The sequence below is a fragment of the Nerophis lumbriciformis genome, linkage group LG05 (assembly GCF_033978685.3).
Source record: "Nerophis lumbriciformis linkage group LG05, RoL_Nlum_v2.1, whole genome shotgun sequence".
Classification (NCBI taxonomy): domain Eukaryota; kingdom Metazoa; phylum Chordata; class Actinopteri; order Syngnathiformes; family Syngnathidae; genus Nerophis; species Nerophis lumbriciformis.
Window position 1 is genome coordinate 32,620,312 of NC_084552.2, and position 18,271 is coordinate 32,638,582.

General features: G+C 39.6%; 1 protein-coding gene across 1 annotated transcript; it reads right to left on the reverse strand.

Annotated features, from left to right (window-relative positions):
- Positions 1-1,112: 1,112 nt before the first annotated feature.
- acox3 (acyl-CoA oxidase 3, pristanoyl) lies at positions 1,113-18,172 on the reverse strand. The gene is made up of 19 exons (XM_061960775.2): positions 18,057-18,172; positions 17,496-17,627; positions 17,315-17,412; positions 14,094-14,229; positions 13,914-13,988; positions 13,759-13,848; positions 13,545-13,688; positions 13,368-13,456; positions 9,404-9,500; positions 9,130-9,312; positions 8,939-9,061; positions 7,407-7,527; positions 7,209-7,331; positions 7,031-7,144; positions 6,234-6,349; positions 4,349-4,523; positions 4,208-4,275; positions 2,906-2,992; positions 1,113-1,497 (listed from the first exon to the last, which is right to left on the reverse strand). The coding sequence occupies exons 2-19, from the start codon at positions 17,613-17,615 to the stop codon at positions 1,378-1,380; spliced, it is 2,079 nt and encodes a 692-aa protein (XP_061816759.1). The 5' UTR covers positions 17,616-17,627; positions 18,057-18,172; the 3' UTR covers positions 1,113-1,377.
- Positions 18,173-18,271: the final 99 nt, after the last annotated feature.

Here is an 18,271-nt window from a genome sequence, read left to right on the forward strand (position 1 = left end):
TGACAACAAACTATTTTTGTTGTATCCTTTCATTAGAGGCTTTGGGTTTGCAAACACACAGAAGCTGACTCTGTGAAAAGCAGACATGCATGCTGAGCAATTTAAACAGTCACTACTTGAGCTGGCTATAAATGTAAACGTGCGCAGGCCTATAAAACCATGATAACAGCCTTATATAGTGTTGCTTTTGGCTCGTTTGCATGTCTCTTACATTGAACTTTGCAGAGTAAATGAGCAGCAGTGAACAAGAGGGGTGCCTTCTGTTGGTGTAAAATGTAGTCACTAATAACGTTTAGCAATTGTTCATTATATTGTCTTACATTCGAAACAATACAACCTAAGGTGTCCTGGCTGGACCACTGGCACCATACATGCGATTATTGTTATATTTATTCCAAGTGAATGTGTTAGAATAATCCTGTGCATATTCAACTAACTGTGGAGTGTTTTGGAATAGCACTGATGGGTGGTAGTACAAATGGTCAAGTTCAAGGCTCATGGTCAAGTTTAGTAGTACATTGAGCAACTGTTAAAACATTTTTGGGAACCTGATGTGACTCCTTGGCAAATATTGTAATTACTGTTAATATAGGACTATGTGTTCAACTGGTGTCTTAATGGCATTAATAAGTTCTAGATTGACTATTTGGCCTGTCCACGCTCTCCTACATCACATCTTTATCTGCGCACACACACACACCATCTTTTAAGGCTAAACTAAGATTTGGTTTGATTCAAAGATAACTGAGGAGGACTGGTTACAGCAAAAAGGTAATCATTTAGGGAGATTGGTTTAGCCGTTCATTGAACTTTGCATGTTTAGGATAGGATTTAGGTCTTAAAAAGGGCAGCGCTGAGGGAACACTCGCATATACAAACCGCTTCCTTTGCAGACTCAGTGAACTGGCTTTGACCCAAAGGGACGGTAAAAGTAGGTCAAGAAGGTGCCGGACTCATGAGGGCCATAAAGAAAGTGACTGACATCTCCCAAAATGTTAAACCTGTGAATAGAACACGTCCACCCCTGTGCTATCCTTCTTGTTTTTTTTAACATTATAATTGATTACCTCTAAACAGGAATATAAAGAGCAATGACTTACCAGAGAACACAGTGTTGTGTAGAATGTTTTATTAGTGAACTATTCACCTGGACATGGCAACACTTGACGAGCAGCTAACTCGTGTTCAGAGTATATTATCTATTTTACACTTGAATTAAATATCAAGCCATACTTAAATGAGACTTAAAGTTTCTATTAGCTCTCAGCTTTTAATATGTTTTAAATTGAGAGGGCTAGAATAAAATATATTTTTCTTTTTAAAATAGCTGGGTGAACCAATTAAAGGCATTCTAAAACAGCTGCGCTCGCCTGGCTGTTACAGTTTGGCTCGCAGGGACCCGATGGCGGGCTTGTCAGAGCAGAACTCTTTCCACCAGGACGGGCGCTCCAGCACCTGGTTCCCCTGCATCACAGTGGACCACAGGTTCTTGTAGAGCTAGGACAGAACAACGTACAGCACGTCAGCACATCTGGCATGGAGTTATTTTGTCTGTCTAGAAACATGTGACTTGTAGAGCAATGATGCTAGCTCATCTATTTAGAAAAAATATGTACCATATAAGGCAATGTTTCTTTTACCATTATTTTTAGTACAACACTGTTTCTATGTGATCGCACATTCACAATTTTTTCTGGGCGCTCTGTATCGCATGTGGATGAGTGATCGCAGTAATTGAAGAGCATGTTTTTGTTTTGATTTTGAGAGATTGTTTTGAAGTGTTTCTAGAGTTTTCAATTACAAAAGTTTGTGAAATGTACTGTAACTTTGGAGGAGCGATTGCAATACAGCACAAGTGTGACTTTGTAGGCTTTATCAGCCCAATTCCCCTAACATACACACGATATGCTTGTGCGCACCACAAAATGTAGCTGGAGAGGCCTAATCACATTACAGTTGGCTACGCTGCATGTGGGTCAATGGCTGCCACATCCTCTGAACAAAGGGGAAACGCTGCTTTGATTGTGGACTGAATTAAAAATGTGCATATAGCAATAATCCCAAAAAAGCATAATGTGTGCCAGTCAGTTGGCTTAGGGTGAAAGATTAGCAGCATGTCAAAATATATCTACATTACATTGCACTCCAAGATTCTACTTGAAGTTGTAACCAGTAGAAGCTTTGTACTGCAGAAAAAGTTCATGACAGTAAGTTTTTACACATCAATAAATGCACTCGTTAGGTTTGAGCATTTGAAGATAATTAAATTTATTTTGGCTCAGTCCAAGAAGTTTATTTATATATTATAAAACACTTAGGATTTTACTGCCATCTTCAATGAGCTAAACTCAAAGATTATTTTGTGTGTACACAAAAAGCATACCGTATTTCTTTCAAATATTGTTGACAATCTGTAATAGTGCACACCACTACATTATTCATCCACTGCACAGGTGTGGCGTCTCATGATACTAATGAGACAACATGATTATTTCACAAGTGTGACTTACATTCGCCACTATAAAAGCCCTCTAAAAATGTGCAGTTTTATCACACAGCAAAATGCTACTAATGTTGCAAGTGTTGAATGAGTGTGCAAACTAGTAATCTCAAAAGGCACTTTTGAAAACTGATGCAATTTTTCCAAAGCACCAGTACAATAAGCTCCATGCTTACTATGTTTTCTTACGTAAGACAGTTTGGGAAAGTTTAATGTAAATAAGATGTACTGAAATTTTTATTTGCAGTCTGTTAAGACCTACTGAATCAACCACACGGCAAAACAGTGATGTTGTAAGTCCAGAAATGTAAAGTTATTTTAGACTACTTCGATGCATTGGTGTCCGCCACAAATGTAGTCTGTCTCACATTTGGTGAATTATGATCTGGTAATCCTCGTTCTTACCTGTCCATCAGCGTTACCAATGGGGGAGTTAAGGATGAAATCAGGGGGGGCCATTACATCCACCAGCGACACAGCGTCATCTTTCAGCTAGAAATGAAGCAACATTTATTTAAGAAGAAGTGCAGGTAAAGAAAATATGCAAATCTATTAAGTATGTATTGGGAGTGTGACGATACATCGATTTGGCAAATGTTTGCGATATTTAACCTTACGATTCGATAATCAATGTGTTCTCACTTTTCATATTCCTCCTGAGTGAATAGAGTCACTGTTTTAAGTGTACAGGAGGTGTTTTTCGTGCAAGTATCTGAAAATGTGTTTCCGGGTAAAGTAAAAAAAAAAGAAAAAAAGAAAACGCAGACAATGACTGACTCGAGCGGTGAAGTTAAACTCAAAGATGCACCAGTGTGGTTTCATTTAAAACTGTGGACTTTGATAGAGTGGATGGGACAAACCTGGATAAAGATTTCAGTATGGAATAAGTGTCCCACTAAAATACACTATACAGACATCACGACAAACACAAGGCCAGTCATCTCATTCGCTATTGATTACAGAAATGTTGATTTTTCTATTCAAATAATAAATTGAGACTTGAGACATAAGATGTCATGTTAACTAAAAGACTTTCAAAGAGTGTCGCTGTGTGTCAGTCAGACAACTAAACAAAAATCTGTTTAGATATGTTGCACTAAAACAGTTTTTGAACAATTGCGGTCTTTGAATGGTTAAAATTTGCTGCAAAATCATAGCTTTGAAATGTATTTATTTTTCCTATCAAAATATCATTATCATGAGGCATGTATTTCACCATGAGGCAAAACTCAAGATTTATCAAACCTTCGACCTCGATTTTGGTTAATGCACGATTATCCCAATCAACAATTATTCTATTTTTTAGTTGATGTCATTCTTTTTGTAGCTAATGTGCGTCCAAACAACTGACACAGAATTCTTCTTGAATTACGCTGTAAGTTTTCTTCCATGACGCTTCTGTGGTGCAGACTAGATGGGACAGTGTCATAGGTCTACTTCTGGTTTTCTGGCAACTTTCAGGCTTTCCGACACCTGCCTGTCGTGTAACTGGTCAACAAGGACAGTATATTAGTAGAGGGAGAATTACAAAGGGGAAAAACTAAATGACCGACAGCAGTTTTTACGTCGCTTTTGATTTTTTCATTAATCGCCCAGCCCTATCGTGAGGTACCCAGCTCTAATATGTTTTATTGTTTGTGTATCTTGCATTATTATCCATAGTATTATTGTTATTCAGGTTACTCATGAATAGTGTGTGAGTAGGACCTGTGTGCACAGAGTAAGAATGGCCGTCTGGATCAGCTCTGCTGGCTTGCTTCCACTCAGGAAATTGCCTGCACACGAGCAACATGGTCACAGGCATAAACTGTATACTATTCATATATTTATAGATAGAAAAGTATCCACCCTGGTAGAGTGTGGCCATGTGGCTGCTGAGGCTCCACAGTCCATAAAGAGCACACAGCTTAGTAAGAACTCCTGTGAGGCCGCTGGGCGTATTCTCATCCATAATCAGCTCGTGGAAGCGCTGAAGGCAGCAGTGTTCAATGAAGGCCAAGGCCAGGGAGCGGCTGTAGTACACCTGTGTGCACACACACAAGCAGTGAGTAAAATAAGTATGAGAGAGCAAATGTAAAAAGACAAACATATAGGTTATACATTTATGTGATTGAGGGAAATAAGTACAGTATTTGACATACAAACAAGCATTTAGACCCCCACAGACCGGTTACATGTCCATTGTGGAGTATACAATTAAGTCCTGGCTATTAATATTATACTATTTATAACATATTAATTTATCTGTACAATACATTACTCATATAAATCACCATATCAAAGTAAATGGAATAAAATGACCACGTTTAAATAGGGAGACCATTGATTAGATTGCACACTGCTGCCACCTAGTTGCAGGCATGTCTATCGTTCTTACATGAATACTAGAGTGTAAGCACAAATAATGAAAATCTCCCCTGCTACTCATGACTCCCCTGACACTTCACCGCAACCTCCAAGGGGTTCCCAACCCACAATTTGAGAAAAACGCATTAAGACTCTTATGGCATGAAGAAGCTGGGTAGTTTTAAAGTCTAGAGAAATATAGCAGCAACACCTCGGTCACCTCTGGTCTTCACTCTGGACCTTGGGCACTATTAAAAAAAAACACTAGTCAACGCTCTGACTGGGGTGTGCAAACCAAGTAATTCTGATAAATAAGCTGAGATAGGCTCCAGCACCCCCCGCGACTCCGAAAGGGACAAGCGGTAAAAAATGGATGGAAGATGGAGCTGTGATACCGAGAAGGGGTAGGATTAAATAAGGTCTGCATCCTCTTACCCGTTTTCGTACATGTAGAATTGTGTGACGGTAAACGTGATTTACTCAAATCCAACCATGTTTGAAATAATATAGATAAAAGTACAGTACTCCTAATCTCATCTAAAGACACCTGTCACAGAAACAGTATTTTACATTCAAACACTCCACTCCCACGTGCAAGACAAAGAGTTGTCAAAGGACCCAAGTGACAAGATTGTATACCTGCACATGGCTGGAATGGAGCCAAAGACCACCAGCAAGAGGTTTGAATGGTGCAATAATTCATAAATTGAAGAAATGCTGGATGGCAGTCAATTTTTCTCACTGTGGAGCTGCACGCAAGATGATTCTGAGAAAAGTTGCATGAGGGACCAGCCCATAATTACTGATTAATGATGTTAGGTAAGTTGGGTGCACAGTCACCAAGACAAACATTAATAAAATGGATCAGGATCCTGCTGTGCCCGCAAAGTCCCATGTGTACAGGACCGTCAGAAGTTCGACACCCAACAATCAACCCCTGAATGACTCAGACCAGGTTTGGGAGAATGTGATGTGGTCACATGATACTACAATTGAGCTTCATGGCTTAAAATGGACTTTGTGTAAATCCCTACTATCAAACATGGAGGTGGAAACATTCTGCTTTGGGGGGTTTTCTCGGACCAAAATCCCTTCGGCACGTGGATAACCACAGGAAACATCTGTACTCTATGCTTGCCAACAGGAGTTTCCCCACAATGTACTAAGCAACATTTTGCATGAGGATATCAAATACATATTCACAACCTTTGTCTATATTTTTAATTGATTGTGTCTGCACAATAAACTTTGCATGAATATCATTCACTGTTCGTATCTTTGGAAGAGAGCACTCTTACTAAATCAACAGGGGATCAAATTATTTTTCCTCACTGGATATACTGTGAATTATCACATAAATCGGCATGTGTGTATGTGTGCGTCCTACCTGACTGTTGTTGCGTGCTTCAAAGTCCTCCTTTCCCAAAGCTCTCTGCTGCTGGAGCTTCTTGTCACTCTTCTCCAGCAGGAAACACACCAGCCACTTGTAGGCAGCAAGCGATACTGACATCACCAGGAATAAGTAACTCCATTAAATCAATCCATCACATTTGAAAAAAGCCATTTAACATTACAGATAAGAAACAAAATAAGACCAATAAAAAACAAAAATAGAATAAAATGGTAAATGAGACATGCACCTGGGGATAAGTTGATTGGCAACACTAAATTGGCCCTAGTGTGTGGATGTGAGTGTGAATGTTGTCTGTCTATCTGTGTTGGTCCTGCGATGAGGTGGCGACTTGTCCAGGGTGTACCCCGCCTTCCGCCCGATTGTAGCTGAGATAGGCTCCAGCGCCCCCCGCGACCCCAAAAGGGAATAAGCGGTAGAAAATGGATGGATGGATGTACTTGTAGAGCACTTTTCTGCCTTCAAGGTACTCAAAGCGCTTTGACACTATTTCAACACTGATAGCGGGAGCTGCCATGCAATGCCCTAACCGTGACCCATCAGGAGCAAGGGTGAAGTGTCTAGCTTAGGGACACAACGGACGTGACTCGGATGGCGGAAGGTTGGGATCGAACCAGGAACCCTCAAGTTGCAGGCACGGCCGCTCAACCACCCGAGCCACGCAGCCACCATAATAATAAAAGACGAAGCAGACAAAAGCATTTGGTCTGCTGACCTGAGCAAAAAAGACCAGATACATGGATTCATAGTCAAGGTGGAAGATAAAAAACTACCTGCAGGGTCCATGCAGTCGTCAGTTGTGTGTGCCGTGAACTTGTTAGCGAGAATCTTGTGGAAATCATCCAGGAAGTCCACAGTGTGAAGAGGAGACTCAATGCAAACTCCATCTGAAACCATCAGAACGCCTTTAAAGTAGACTAGTCTCGACCTGCAGGTCAAAACTGGACTGACTGAGATGCTTAGCGTGGAGCCAAGTGAGCAAGTAGTTGCTGGTTTGCTGCAGCAGCACGTTGTTGTCTCCCTCGTAGGTGCAGTTAGGGTCATTGTCGTCGCGAAGACTCCCGAAGCGGTTCACTGCACAGGACATAAAAGGAAGTGTGAGTCTTCTATGTTAGCGCGTTGGCTTTGGCGCTGCATTGTAACACTCACTGGCTAGGTAACCGTGACCGCCGCAGGCCTCGCGGCACTCCTGGATGCCCTTCTGAGCAGTCCACGAGCCAAGAGGCTTGCTGGAACAGCCCAGGGCGTGGATCTCCCGGCCCATCTCTGCCTGTCGTTTACAACATACTATGCGTCGAGAAAGTATTCACAGTGCTTCACTTTTTCTAAATTTTGTTATGCTGCAGCCTTATTTCAATATGGAATAATTTGTTAATAAATAATGGCTTAATAAATGTTGTCCTCAACATTTTACAGACAATAATAGCCATAAGGTAAATGTGAAAAGTTTTTCTCTTTTTAATCTTTTGCAAATCCAATTAAAAAACTTTTTTTTTTTTTTTTTTTTAAACATGTATATATGTTTTCAGACCCTTTGCTCAATACTTTGTTGATGCACCTTTGGCAGAAATTACAGCCTTTACAGTCTTTTTTAATTCGATGCCACAAGCTTGGTACACTTATCTTTGGACAGTTTTGCCCATTCCACTTTACAGCACCTCTCAAGCTCTATCAGATTGGATGGAAAACGTTGGTTTTCATCCATGATGTCTCTATACATTGCTGCATTCAACTTAGTCGAATCGTAGAGGTGACCAACAACCCAATGGTCACTCAGTCAGAGCTACAGCATTGCCCTGTGGAGAGAGGAGAACCTTCCAGGAGGACAACCATCTCTGCACTAAACCACCAATCAAGCTTGTTTGGTAAAGTGGCCAGACGGAAGACATTTCATGGTAAAAAGTTTGCCAACATACACCTGAAATACTCTGACCATAAAAAACCAAATTATCTGGTCTGGTGAGACAAAGATTGAACTCTTTTGTGTGAATGCCAGGCATCCTGTTTGTAGGAAACCAGGCACCGCAATCCCTACAGTGAAGCATTGCGGTGGCAGCATCATGCTGTGGGGATGTTTTTCAGCAGCAGGAACTGGAAGACTAGTCAGGATGGGGAAAAAATTAGTGCAGCAATGTACAGAGACATCCTGGATGAAAACCAAAATTTACCATCCAACTTGATGGAGCTTGAGAGGTGCTGCAAAGAGAAATGGGCAAAGAGGAATAGGCGAAACTGCCCAAAGATAAGTGTGGCCAGCTTAGTGACATCGTATTCAAAAAGACTTGAGACTGTAAATGCTCCTAAAGGTGCATCAACAAAGTATTGAGCAAAAACTGTGAATTAGGTACTTATATACATGTGATTTTTTATTTTTAATACATTTGCTAAATGTTTTGATAAAAACCTTTTCACATTGTTCTTATGGGGTACTGTCAGTTTTGAGGACAAAAATGTATGTATTTCATTTTGGGATAAGGCTGTAACTTAACAAAATGTGGAAAAAGTGAAGTGCTGTGAATACTTTCCGGATGCACTGTACTTTACAAGTTCTATTTGTGAGAATGACATGTTTCATAGTCCATCTATAGGACTTGTGGGTCAATTAAAATGTCCTAAAAGCTGAATATTTAAAGAAAACAAATGTAAGAGAGGAGAATATCTCCATTTTGTACCATTCATACCTGTCTGTCACTCTTGTCTCTCATCATCTGTCCCATCTGAAACTCCGCAAAGTTCATAAAGATGGACCTGGAGAAATGTTCAAGAGCATACGCCGCCGCCAGGTAGGGAATGAGGCGCCATTGCTGCACATCAGACACATCCAACTTTAACATGAAGAAGACAAGACGTGGGAAGAAGGATCTATCCCGACCTGTAACTGGTACTCCAGCACTGGAATCTCCTCCATGTCTTTGGGCCCAAACTGCCTCCTGGTGGCTGAGAAGCGTAAGGCCACAGTCAGAGCCAGCTTCAGGTTGACAAGAGCCATCCTGGTGATGGACACCCTGCCACCCGACAGGGCACCCAGCGACGCCCCAAAACGCTTGTTGGGGTCCTCAACATTCACAGGGAGAAGAAAAGTTAATCCAAAGATTTTGACTGCAAAGTCTTTCAGAATAAAACATTATAAAATTAATTTTAAGAACCTTGAAAGGGGTCACGTAACTGCCAGTCGGGGTGACATCTCCCGTCTTATTCAAGAGATTCTCTCGTGGGATCCTCACGTTGTGGAACAAAGCAAACCTGTGCCGTTTACATACTGTAAGTCATTGTTGTCATTATTTGCTCAGTCTGAGTTGTGGATTTACAAAACCCAAAACCAGTGAAGTTGGCACGTTGTGTAAATCGTAATTAAAAATAAAATACAATATTTGCAAATGCTTTTCAACCTATATTCAATTGAATAGACTGCAAAGACAATGTACTTAACTTTCAAACTGGATTATTTTTTGCAAATATAAGCTCATTTGGAATTTGATGCCTGCAACATATTTCAAAAAAGCTGGCACAAGTGGCAAAAAGACTGAGAAAGTTTAAGAATACTCATCAAACACTTATTTAGAACATCCCACAGGTGAACAGGCTAATTGGGAACAGGTAGGTGCCATGATTAGGTATAAAAGCAGCTTCCTTGAAATGTTTAGTCATTCACAAACAAGAATAGGGCGAGGGTCACCACTTTCTGAACAAACAGAGGTGGGTAGAGTAGCCAGAAATTGTACTCAAGTAAGAGTACTGTTACTTTAGAGATTTATTACTCAAGTAAAAGTAAGGAGTAGTCACCCAAATATTTACTTGAGTAAAAGTAAAAAGTATGTTGTAAAAAAACTACTCAAGTACTGAGTAACTGATGAGTAACATACACACACATATATATATATATATATATATATATATATATATATATATATATATATATACACACACACACACACACACACACACACACACACACATATATATATATATATACATACATTGATATATACAGTATATAATTTATATATTTTTTTTTTGCCGTTTTTGTTTACATGTTAATGGTGTTTTAATGAATATACATGCATGTTTAACACATATAGATTCCTTTCTTTCATGAAGACAAGAATATAAGTTGGTGTATTACCTGATTCTGATGACTTGCATTGATTGGAATCAGACAGTAGTGCTGATAACGTCCACGTTTTCAAATGGAGGGGAAAAAAAGTTCCTCCTTTCTGTCTAATACCACATGAAAGTGGTTGGTTTTTGGCATCTTATTTGTCCAGCTTCCATATTCGTTTTTATACACTTTACAAGAAATACATTGGCGGCAAACTCCGTAGCTTGCTAGCTTGTTTGCGCAGGCTTTCGGAGACTCTTATTTTGAAAGCGCAGGCGCGATGGAGCGGCACTTTTATTGTGATGACAGGAACTGTGCAGTCAGTCTTTAGGCTTTTGACGGGGTGTACGGTTGAAATAAAAAAAATTCTTTTTTCCTTCACACTTTTGATTGATTGATTGGAACTTGTATTAGTAGATTGCACAGTACAGTACATATTCCGTACAATTGACCACTAAATGGTAACACCCCAATAAGTTTTTCAACTAGTTTAAGTCAGGTCATGTGACCCCTGGCTCTGTTTGATTGGTCCAACGTCACCAGTGACTGCATCTGATTGGTGGAACGGAGTGAACGTCACCAGTGACTGCATTTGTTGAAACGCAGGCACTATGAAGGTCTGTCTGACAGACCAAAACAAACAAAGCGTGCATTAACAGATCGATAAAAATTAGTAGCGAGTAGCAAGCTGAATGTAGATAAAAGTAGCGGAGTAAAAGTAGCGTTTCTTCTCTATAAATATACTCAAGTAAAAGTAAAAGTATGTTGCATTAAAACTACTCTTAGAAGTACAATTTATCCCAAAAGTTACTCAAGTAGATGTAACGGAGTAAATGTAGCGCGTTACTACCCACCTCTGTGAACAAATGGGTGAGCAAATTGTTTAAGAACATTTCTCAACCAGCTATTGCAAGGAATTTAGGGATTTCACCATCTAAGGTCCGTAATATCATCAAAAGGTTCTGAGAATCTGGAGAAATCAATGCACGTAAGGAGCAAGGCTGACAACCAACATTGAATGCCCATGATCTTCGATCCCTCAGGCGGTACTGCATCAAAAACCGACATCAGTGTGTAAAGGATATCACTACATGGGCTCAGGAACACTTCAGAAAACCACTGTCAGTAACTACAGTTCGTCGCTACATCTGTAAGTGCAAGTTAAAACTCTACTATGCAAAGCGAAAGCCATTTATCAACAACACCCAGAAACGCCGCCGGCTTCGCTGGGCCCAAGCTCATCTAAAATGGACTGATGCAAAGTGGAAAAGTGTTCTGTGGTATGATGAGTCTACATTTCAAATTATTTTTGGAAACTGTGGACGTTGTGTCCTACGGACCAAAGAGGAAAAGAACCATCCGGATTGTTATAGGTGCAAAATTCAAAAGCCAGCATCTGTGATGGTATGCGAGTGTACTAGTGCCCAAAGCATGGTTAACTTACACATCTGTGAAGGCACAATTAATGCTGAAAGGTACATACAGGTTTTGGAGCAACATGTGTGGCCATCCAAGCAACGTTATCATGGACGCCCCTGCTTATTTCAGCAAGACAATGCCAAGCCACATTCTTCACGTGTTACAACAGCGTGGCTTCATAGTAAGAGTGCGGTTACTAGACTGGCCTGCCTGTAGTCCAAACCTGTCTCCCATTGAAAATGTGAGGCACAATATGAAGCCTAAAATACCACAACGGAGACCACGGACTGTTGAACAACTTAAGCTGTACATAAAGCAAGAATGGGAAAAAATTCCACCTGAAAAGCTTTTCAAAAATTGGTCTTCTCAGCTCCCAAACATTTACTGAGTGTTGTTAAAAAGAAAGGCCATGTAACACATTGATAAAAATGCCCCTGTGCCAACTTTTTTGCAATGTGTTGCTGCCATTAAATTCTAAGTTAATGATATGCAAAAAAAAAAAAATTGCATTTCTCAGTTCGAACATTAAATATCTTGTCTTTGCAGTCTATTCAATTGATTATAAGTTGAAAAGGACTTCAACTTCACTGGTTTTGGGTTTTGTACATAAAATTACATTGGCACCAAGCTTGTGCAAAATTACAAATTAAATTGATATTGTCCCAAATTCCAGCTCAATTTCAATGAATTTGAATTGAGGTTGTAATTTTTTCAATAATTTTGATCTGTATTTCAGAATTACCCTTTACAGTACAATCCATACATGACTGTTTTTCCATAATTCCTGAATGCTGACTGAACACATAATATTTTAATTCTACACCATTTCTGTACTATTACTGTATATTTACACTTGTCATTCACTGACTACTCCCACATTTCTCAACTGATTTGAACCCTTTCAAAGCAAACAGGCTGAACTCATTCAGGACATTTCGCACTCTTGGTAACTAGCGCTATTTTGCTACCGTCATTCTACACATTTCTTCATTGTAATTCTGTTCAGCTTTTCAACATTCAAATGCATTTTTTAGAGAAATTACCTCCTTTAGTTACTATGAACATCATCTGTACATTACTCTTTGTTTTCATCAACAATTGAGAATTAACGCATCTTCTATAAAACAGATGATTAAGGTTAATGTTCTTTATTATACATTATCGAATTATGAAAAATTGTGGAAAACTACTTAATTCCCAAAATGCTTTATTTAATCCAATAATCCAAAATGAAGGGAATATGTGTTTAATTTTAGTCTATACAAAGTATTTTTATTATTTAAGTCAAAATATTTGTTGAACGTGACAATTTCTTCCTGTTACTTGGCTATAAGGAATTTCTCTGAATTGCAATTAATTTACTTTAAATTCCTACAATTGCAATTAAATTCAACATCCTTTAAGGTAGACCCAATTCAGTTCAAATTTATCAAATTAATTAAATTTAAATTCAAAATTTTGAACAAGCACGCTTGACACCATATCGTGACATTGTCGAGGTAGAGAAGAATATACTGTACTGTATGTGCCAATGTGTTAAAGTTAAAAGGAAAAGTATTTGTATCCGACATTTGAATTCTGCCATCACTGACCCGTTATCCAGTCCATTCTGGCCTATTTTTTTGCCCATGTCACCAACCAGAACACCAGGCAGAGCACGCAGGGTTTTAGGATCCCTCACCTACAGCAGTAGCAGTGGGATTGAAACAGTGCCTCTCTTTTACTTGCACAAAACGAATGAAATCACTGCATCATTGAACGAGACCTACCGGCACGACAAAGGTGTGCAGGCCGTGGCATGCTCCGTCTGGCGTGTACAGTTGAGCAAAGACCAGTGCATGTGTGGCGGTCTTACCGAGGTTTCCCACCCAAAACTTTGCTGCTTCAAAATCAGGAGAGTTGATGACAAACTCCTACAGAGCCCACACATATTATTATTCATCAATGGAATGAGGATCTGTGTGTGGTTGAGTGAGTACTCACCTGGGTGGAAACGTCATAGGTGGCAGTGGTCCTCATGGCTCGTGTGTTGCTGCCGTGACTCAACTCGGTCAGTGCAAAGCATCCAAAAGTCTACACGCACAAAAACTGTTGTCAAATGTAATTTTTTCTTGGATCCATGTGAAAACCGTCCTTACCGTCATATCTTCAGTGCTGTCCACATATTTGCTATGTCTCGCTGAGCCTGTGTTGGCAACCGTAGCTCCAAACATCTGAAAAAGAGGAAAATGAAATGTTGCCTTGTTAACATAAGAAAGTGTTAGCAGGCTGCCTCGAACATGCGAGCTGTCACAGTATTTACTCCCACAAGTACTCACGCCTTTGTTGAGGAAGAACTTGGCCCCTAAGGACCAATCAAACATTCCCAAGCAGTCATTGAGTATCACCGTTTTCCACGGGTCTGCCATGATCTCTTCTTTGGTCAGGAAGTCGTAGCGGAAGAGTTGCTTCACTCTGTCAGTGTTCATCCAAAACGTTATTGTCTATTAGGAATGTAACAGTACATGGATTCGAAAGCAGATTTTTCATTACGGAACCTTTGGTTCGGTACAGAGGCATACCAAATTCCCACACAGTACACTGTATTACTGTGGTATTTCTCACGTTGTACGTTTAATCATTATTAAATGATCTCAGTAATTAAAGTGGACGTAGTTTGCGCAGTAGCTGGGATTCAGGCGTGCATAGTATCTTAATGTGCCCAGGTACCATGCGAAAAATTGGCTGAGAAAGGCAAAGCCTGCGGATTTCCACAAGCTTGCAAATCAGCTTTTGGCTTGCGGGAGTCATGGTTAGCGATAGTGCCAACGAGAATGCTGAGCTTGAAATACCCTCTCCCGTTTCCTCCAATTTGCCTTCACGGTGAAATACGTTAACCAGAGTAACCAAGTGTGGCCTGTTTTTTCCAATTGTCTGTAGCACATAGTTTAATACAATTACAAAAAAAACAAAAAAACAGCCAAAGTGAAAACAGACCAAAACGTGTTATGTGCCCAGAAAAAGCAGACATTTTAATATCAACACAAAGCTTTTTCTAGTACACAGCATATAAAGTATGTACAGTCAGGTCCAAAAATATTGGGACATCAACACAATTCTTGCGAGGAAATCTTTTTGGCTCTACACACCAAAATGGATTTGAAATAAACTTAACAAGAAGTGCTTTAACTGCAGACTTTTAACTTTAATTTAAGGGTATTTACATTCAAATAAGGTGAACATGTAGGAATTACAACAGTTTGTATATGTGACACCCACTATTTAAAAGGGATGGAAACTAACGGTAGTGGGCAGGTATAGCTGCCAATGGAACCGCTTCCCTTTATTGATTAGATCACTGCTAACTAAAGCAGGAACATTTCGGGCAATTACATCTGCACATATTCAGCTAAATGTTCATTGGACAGCAAGTTCACAGTGCAAATGGACAATGACCCGATGCATACTGTGAAAGCAACCAATTAGTTCTTTAAGGAAAAGAAGTGGAATTTTACGCAATCATCTGATTTGAATCTGATTGTATTGCACTTGCTGAAAACAAAAATGAAGATAAAATACCCAAAGAGCAAGCAGGAACTGAAGACAGTTGCAGCAGAGGCCTAAGACGAAGCCTATGACAAAAGGAGTAAGCTACAAGCTGAAACTATTAACCTGAATCAGTGCTGCGCTTAAGACAATATTAACTTAACTTTCCAAAAAATAAAATATTTTTCTCTTTTCATAAACTATAACTGGAGCACTTGTCTGCAAAGTTGCACTTTCCTACAAAGAAACATTGTAAATGATCATATAGTATAACAGATTTTGGTTCTTTTTATTTAATTTGAGAATTTTGACAATTACCTGCCAGCAGTTTGCAATTTGCTTCATTAAAAAATGGTTACCTGGTATATGAATTTGAACACATGTATTTCCCTTACTGTACAGTGCAATTTAAATCTACGAACTCTTCATTATAAAAACTTTTCAATTTACGAGCCACAGGCGGAATGGAAATATGCTTTGTTGTGCTAACCTTGTCCCCGTGTATGAACGTTTGCGTGCCCAACCCACTGTGTCTGCAAGGCTTATCCATCTCCGTCAGCAGAGCAGTGCATTCGTTAACTACCGTATTAATTGCTACTTTGTGTGCTTGTAAGTGTTTATTTTAAGTTCTTTTCACAACATTTTTCTAGTTTTGCTAACTCAATAGGAGAACAAAGAAAGCAATGGAAAAGTGATGTGTGGTTTCAAACATTCAGTAAGTATCCACACTGGTGTCACAACTGTCGCTCCCCCACCCATCCTACTTGCTTCGGCTGAACACAAAGAAGATCAACCAACAAATTACAGTAAATGTATTTTGTTTTTTATTCATAATCATTGTCGCGACCAGGTTGTTAATGTTAAAGAGTTTTGTCATTTCAAACTGTGCAAAATCGTGCTAGTGCCAATGTATGAGCGTGTGGTAGCTGCATAGGAAGGACAGTTTAACCAGTTGTTTTTTTAGGCTCTCTTATTAAAGGGGGCCTATAATGCAAAACCAACTTTTCTTACCTTTTAGCACCTGAGGTTCTGTATTTAGGATCTGCATAAGCCCCAAAAATATTCAATCAAACCGTGCAGAGATATTTATAAAACAATCTTGCCTTCCTTCATACTTCCTCCAAACGACCCGTTTGGAATTTGCACAATCTTTAATGTCACCGGTTGGGAAGAAAGTCTCCTGATTATTCATATATGAGATAAATGTACCCAGTGTGCCTTTGCACGCGTCTGCCATTGTAGTCCGCATTGTAGTCAATAAGCTCCTTGTTTTTTTTCTGTCCTCTTGTTGTGGGGCAGACTGGCTTGTACATGGACATGCATCCTCCGCTGTCGCCATTTCTAATACAAAGTAGCGTACAGTTCTCACTTTTATCTGTCAGTAGACACGCAATGGAAGTGCTTAAAAACGACAACAAATTAGGTGGGGAGAAGACGTTGTCAAAGTGGACCCACGTAAGTAAGACCACCCGCAAAACGGCGCATCCTGAGGAGACGATCAAAAAGCGGCTCAAAAACGGTCTATAAAACCTAACCTGTGCAATATTTTCACCAAAGAACCACCATTATATGTTATGGCCTCTTTTAATATAAAGTTGATCCAGACCCTCGCCCCTATGTTTTGTTTGCTTGATATACAGCACTGTGTAGCGCTTTATATTGTGTTCAAAGTGTACAAACCTTCACTCGAAATATTACTTTTGTCAAGGTTGGAATCTATTATTCATGTTTACTATACATTGTTTCTTCAGAATGAGAATCAGAATAGTTTTTATTGCCATTGTTTGAGAACGGGTTCACAAACTAGGAATTTTTCTTATGGGGAAATTTAATTTGCTTCATTATACAAACTTTTCTTTTTACGAATCCTGTCCAAGAACCAATTCGTAATGGTTCTACTGTTTCTATTAAGAACCGAACTGTGACCTTAAAACGGTACGTACACACCAGACCGTTACACCCAAACGTGAAAAAAACACTGACTGAGGCAAAAAATAATAATTAAAAAGGACACCTGAGGAAGGTGAGTTCTCGCATTCTGTCGACAGGGATGTCTTCACCCGGCGTTCTGGAAAAAAGAGGATCGTTCTCCAATGTCGTGAAGACATGTTGCTATAGACAAAGCAACAAAACGTTTTAAAACATTTTAATAATTGTTTTGTTTTTAAGAACACAGATTTGGAAAGCACTGATACCTTGAATGCCACCACCTCTTCTCCCTCCAGAAAGAGGACCATGTCCTTCCAGGAGAAAGAAGCTTTTTGTCTGTATAGATCCAGTGGTCCACTGGGGAGGTCAGCCACTTGATGCTTCATCTTCTTTTCACACTGAATGCAAATAAATGAAAGTGAGTGTGCTTTGTTTGAACAGTTAGTTACATAAAAAGCCGAACCCCTCTGTTAAGTGTGTTTAATAGTTGTAGGCTTTAATGGTGGACATTTTCTATACTAGTCTCGACTTTTCAATTACCGTAGACTTCGTGAAGTCGAGCTACTATCAATCCAGAGCAGAGTTCAAAGTGTGCAAGTTCACTTTAGAGACAACTGTAACTACAAATGACGTGTTCCAAAAGGAAATAATCTGACGAGAGATAATAGTAATCACAAATCGGTCGCACAACTGTCATCTACATCTTAGGAGGAAAACAAAATACCAACTTTTGCGCAATAAAACAAGTTGTTTTCTAATAAGAAATTTTAATACAAATGACTTAAATAGCCTTTATCTGGTGGCGGTAGACTGAGGTTTAGTCTTACCTGTTGCCGACTTTGTGGAATATTGACAAGCAAAGCGTACAAGCTAACAGGTCAACCTGAGTGATAGTGAAGGATATGCTCCATGACTCTCAGTCGACAGTCAAATGGCTTAAACCCCGCCCTTGTGTTCTTCGCTCTTTACAGCAAGCATTCTTAAAGACAACAGCGCCCTCTGGTGTGCACAATTGCTTGTTACTTGCTGTGACGCAAATAGA

Bases quoted from the DNA above. Each gene is read 5' to 3' on its own strand.
- acox3 (XM_061960775.2), bottom strand. From the start codon at position 17,615: ATGAAGCATCAAGTGGCTGACCTCCCCAGTGGACCACTGGATCTATAC. The intron at 13,457-13,544 runs GTAGGTCTCGTT...CTACTGCTGTAG, and splicing joins TGCACACCTTTGTCGTGCCG to GTGAGGGATCCTAAAACCCT. The intron at 4,524-6,233 runs GTAGGACGCACA...GTGTGCACACAG, and splicing joins AAGCACGCAACAACAGTCAG to GTGTACTACAGCCGCTCCCT.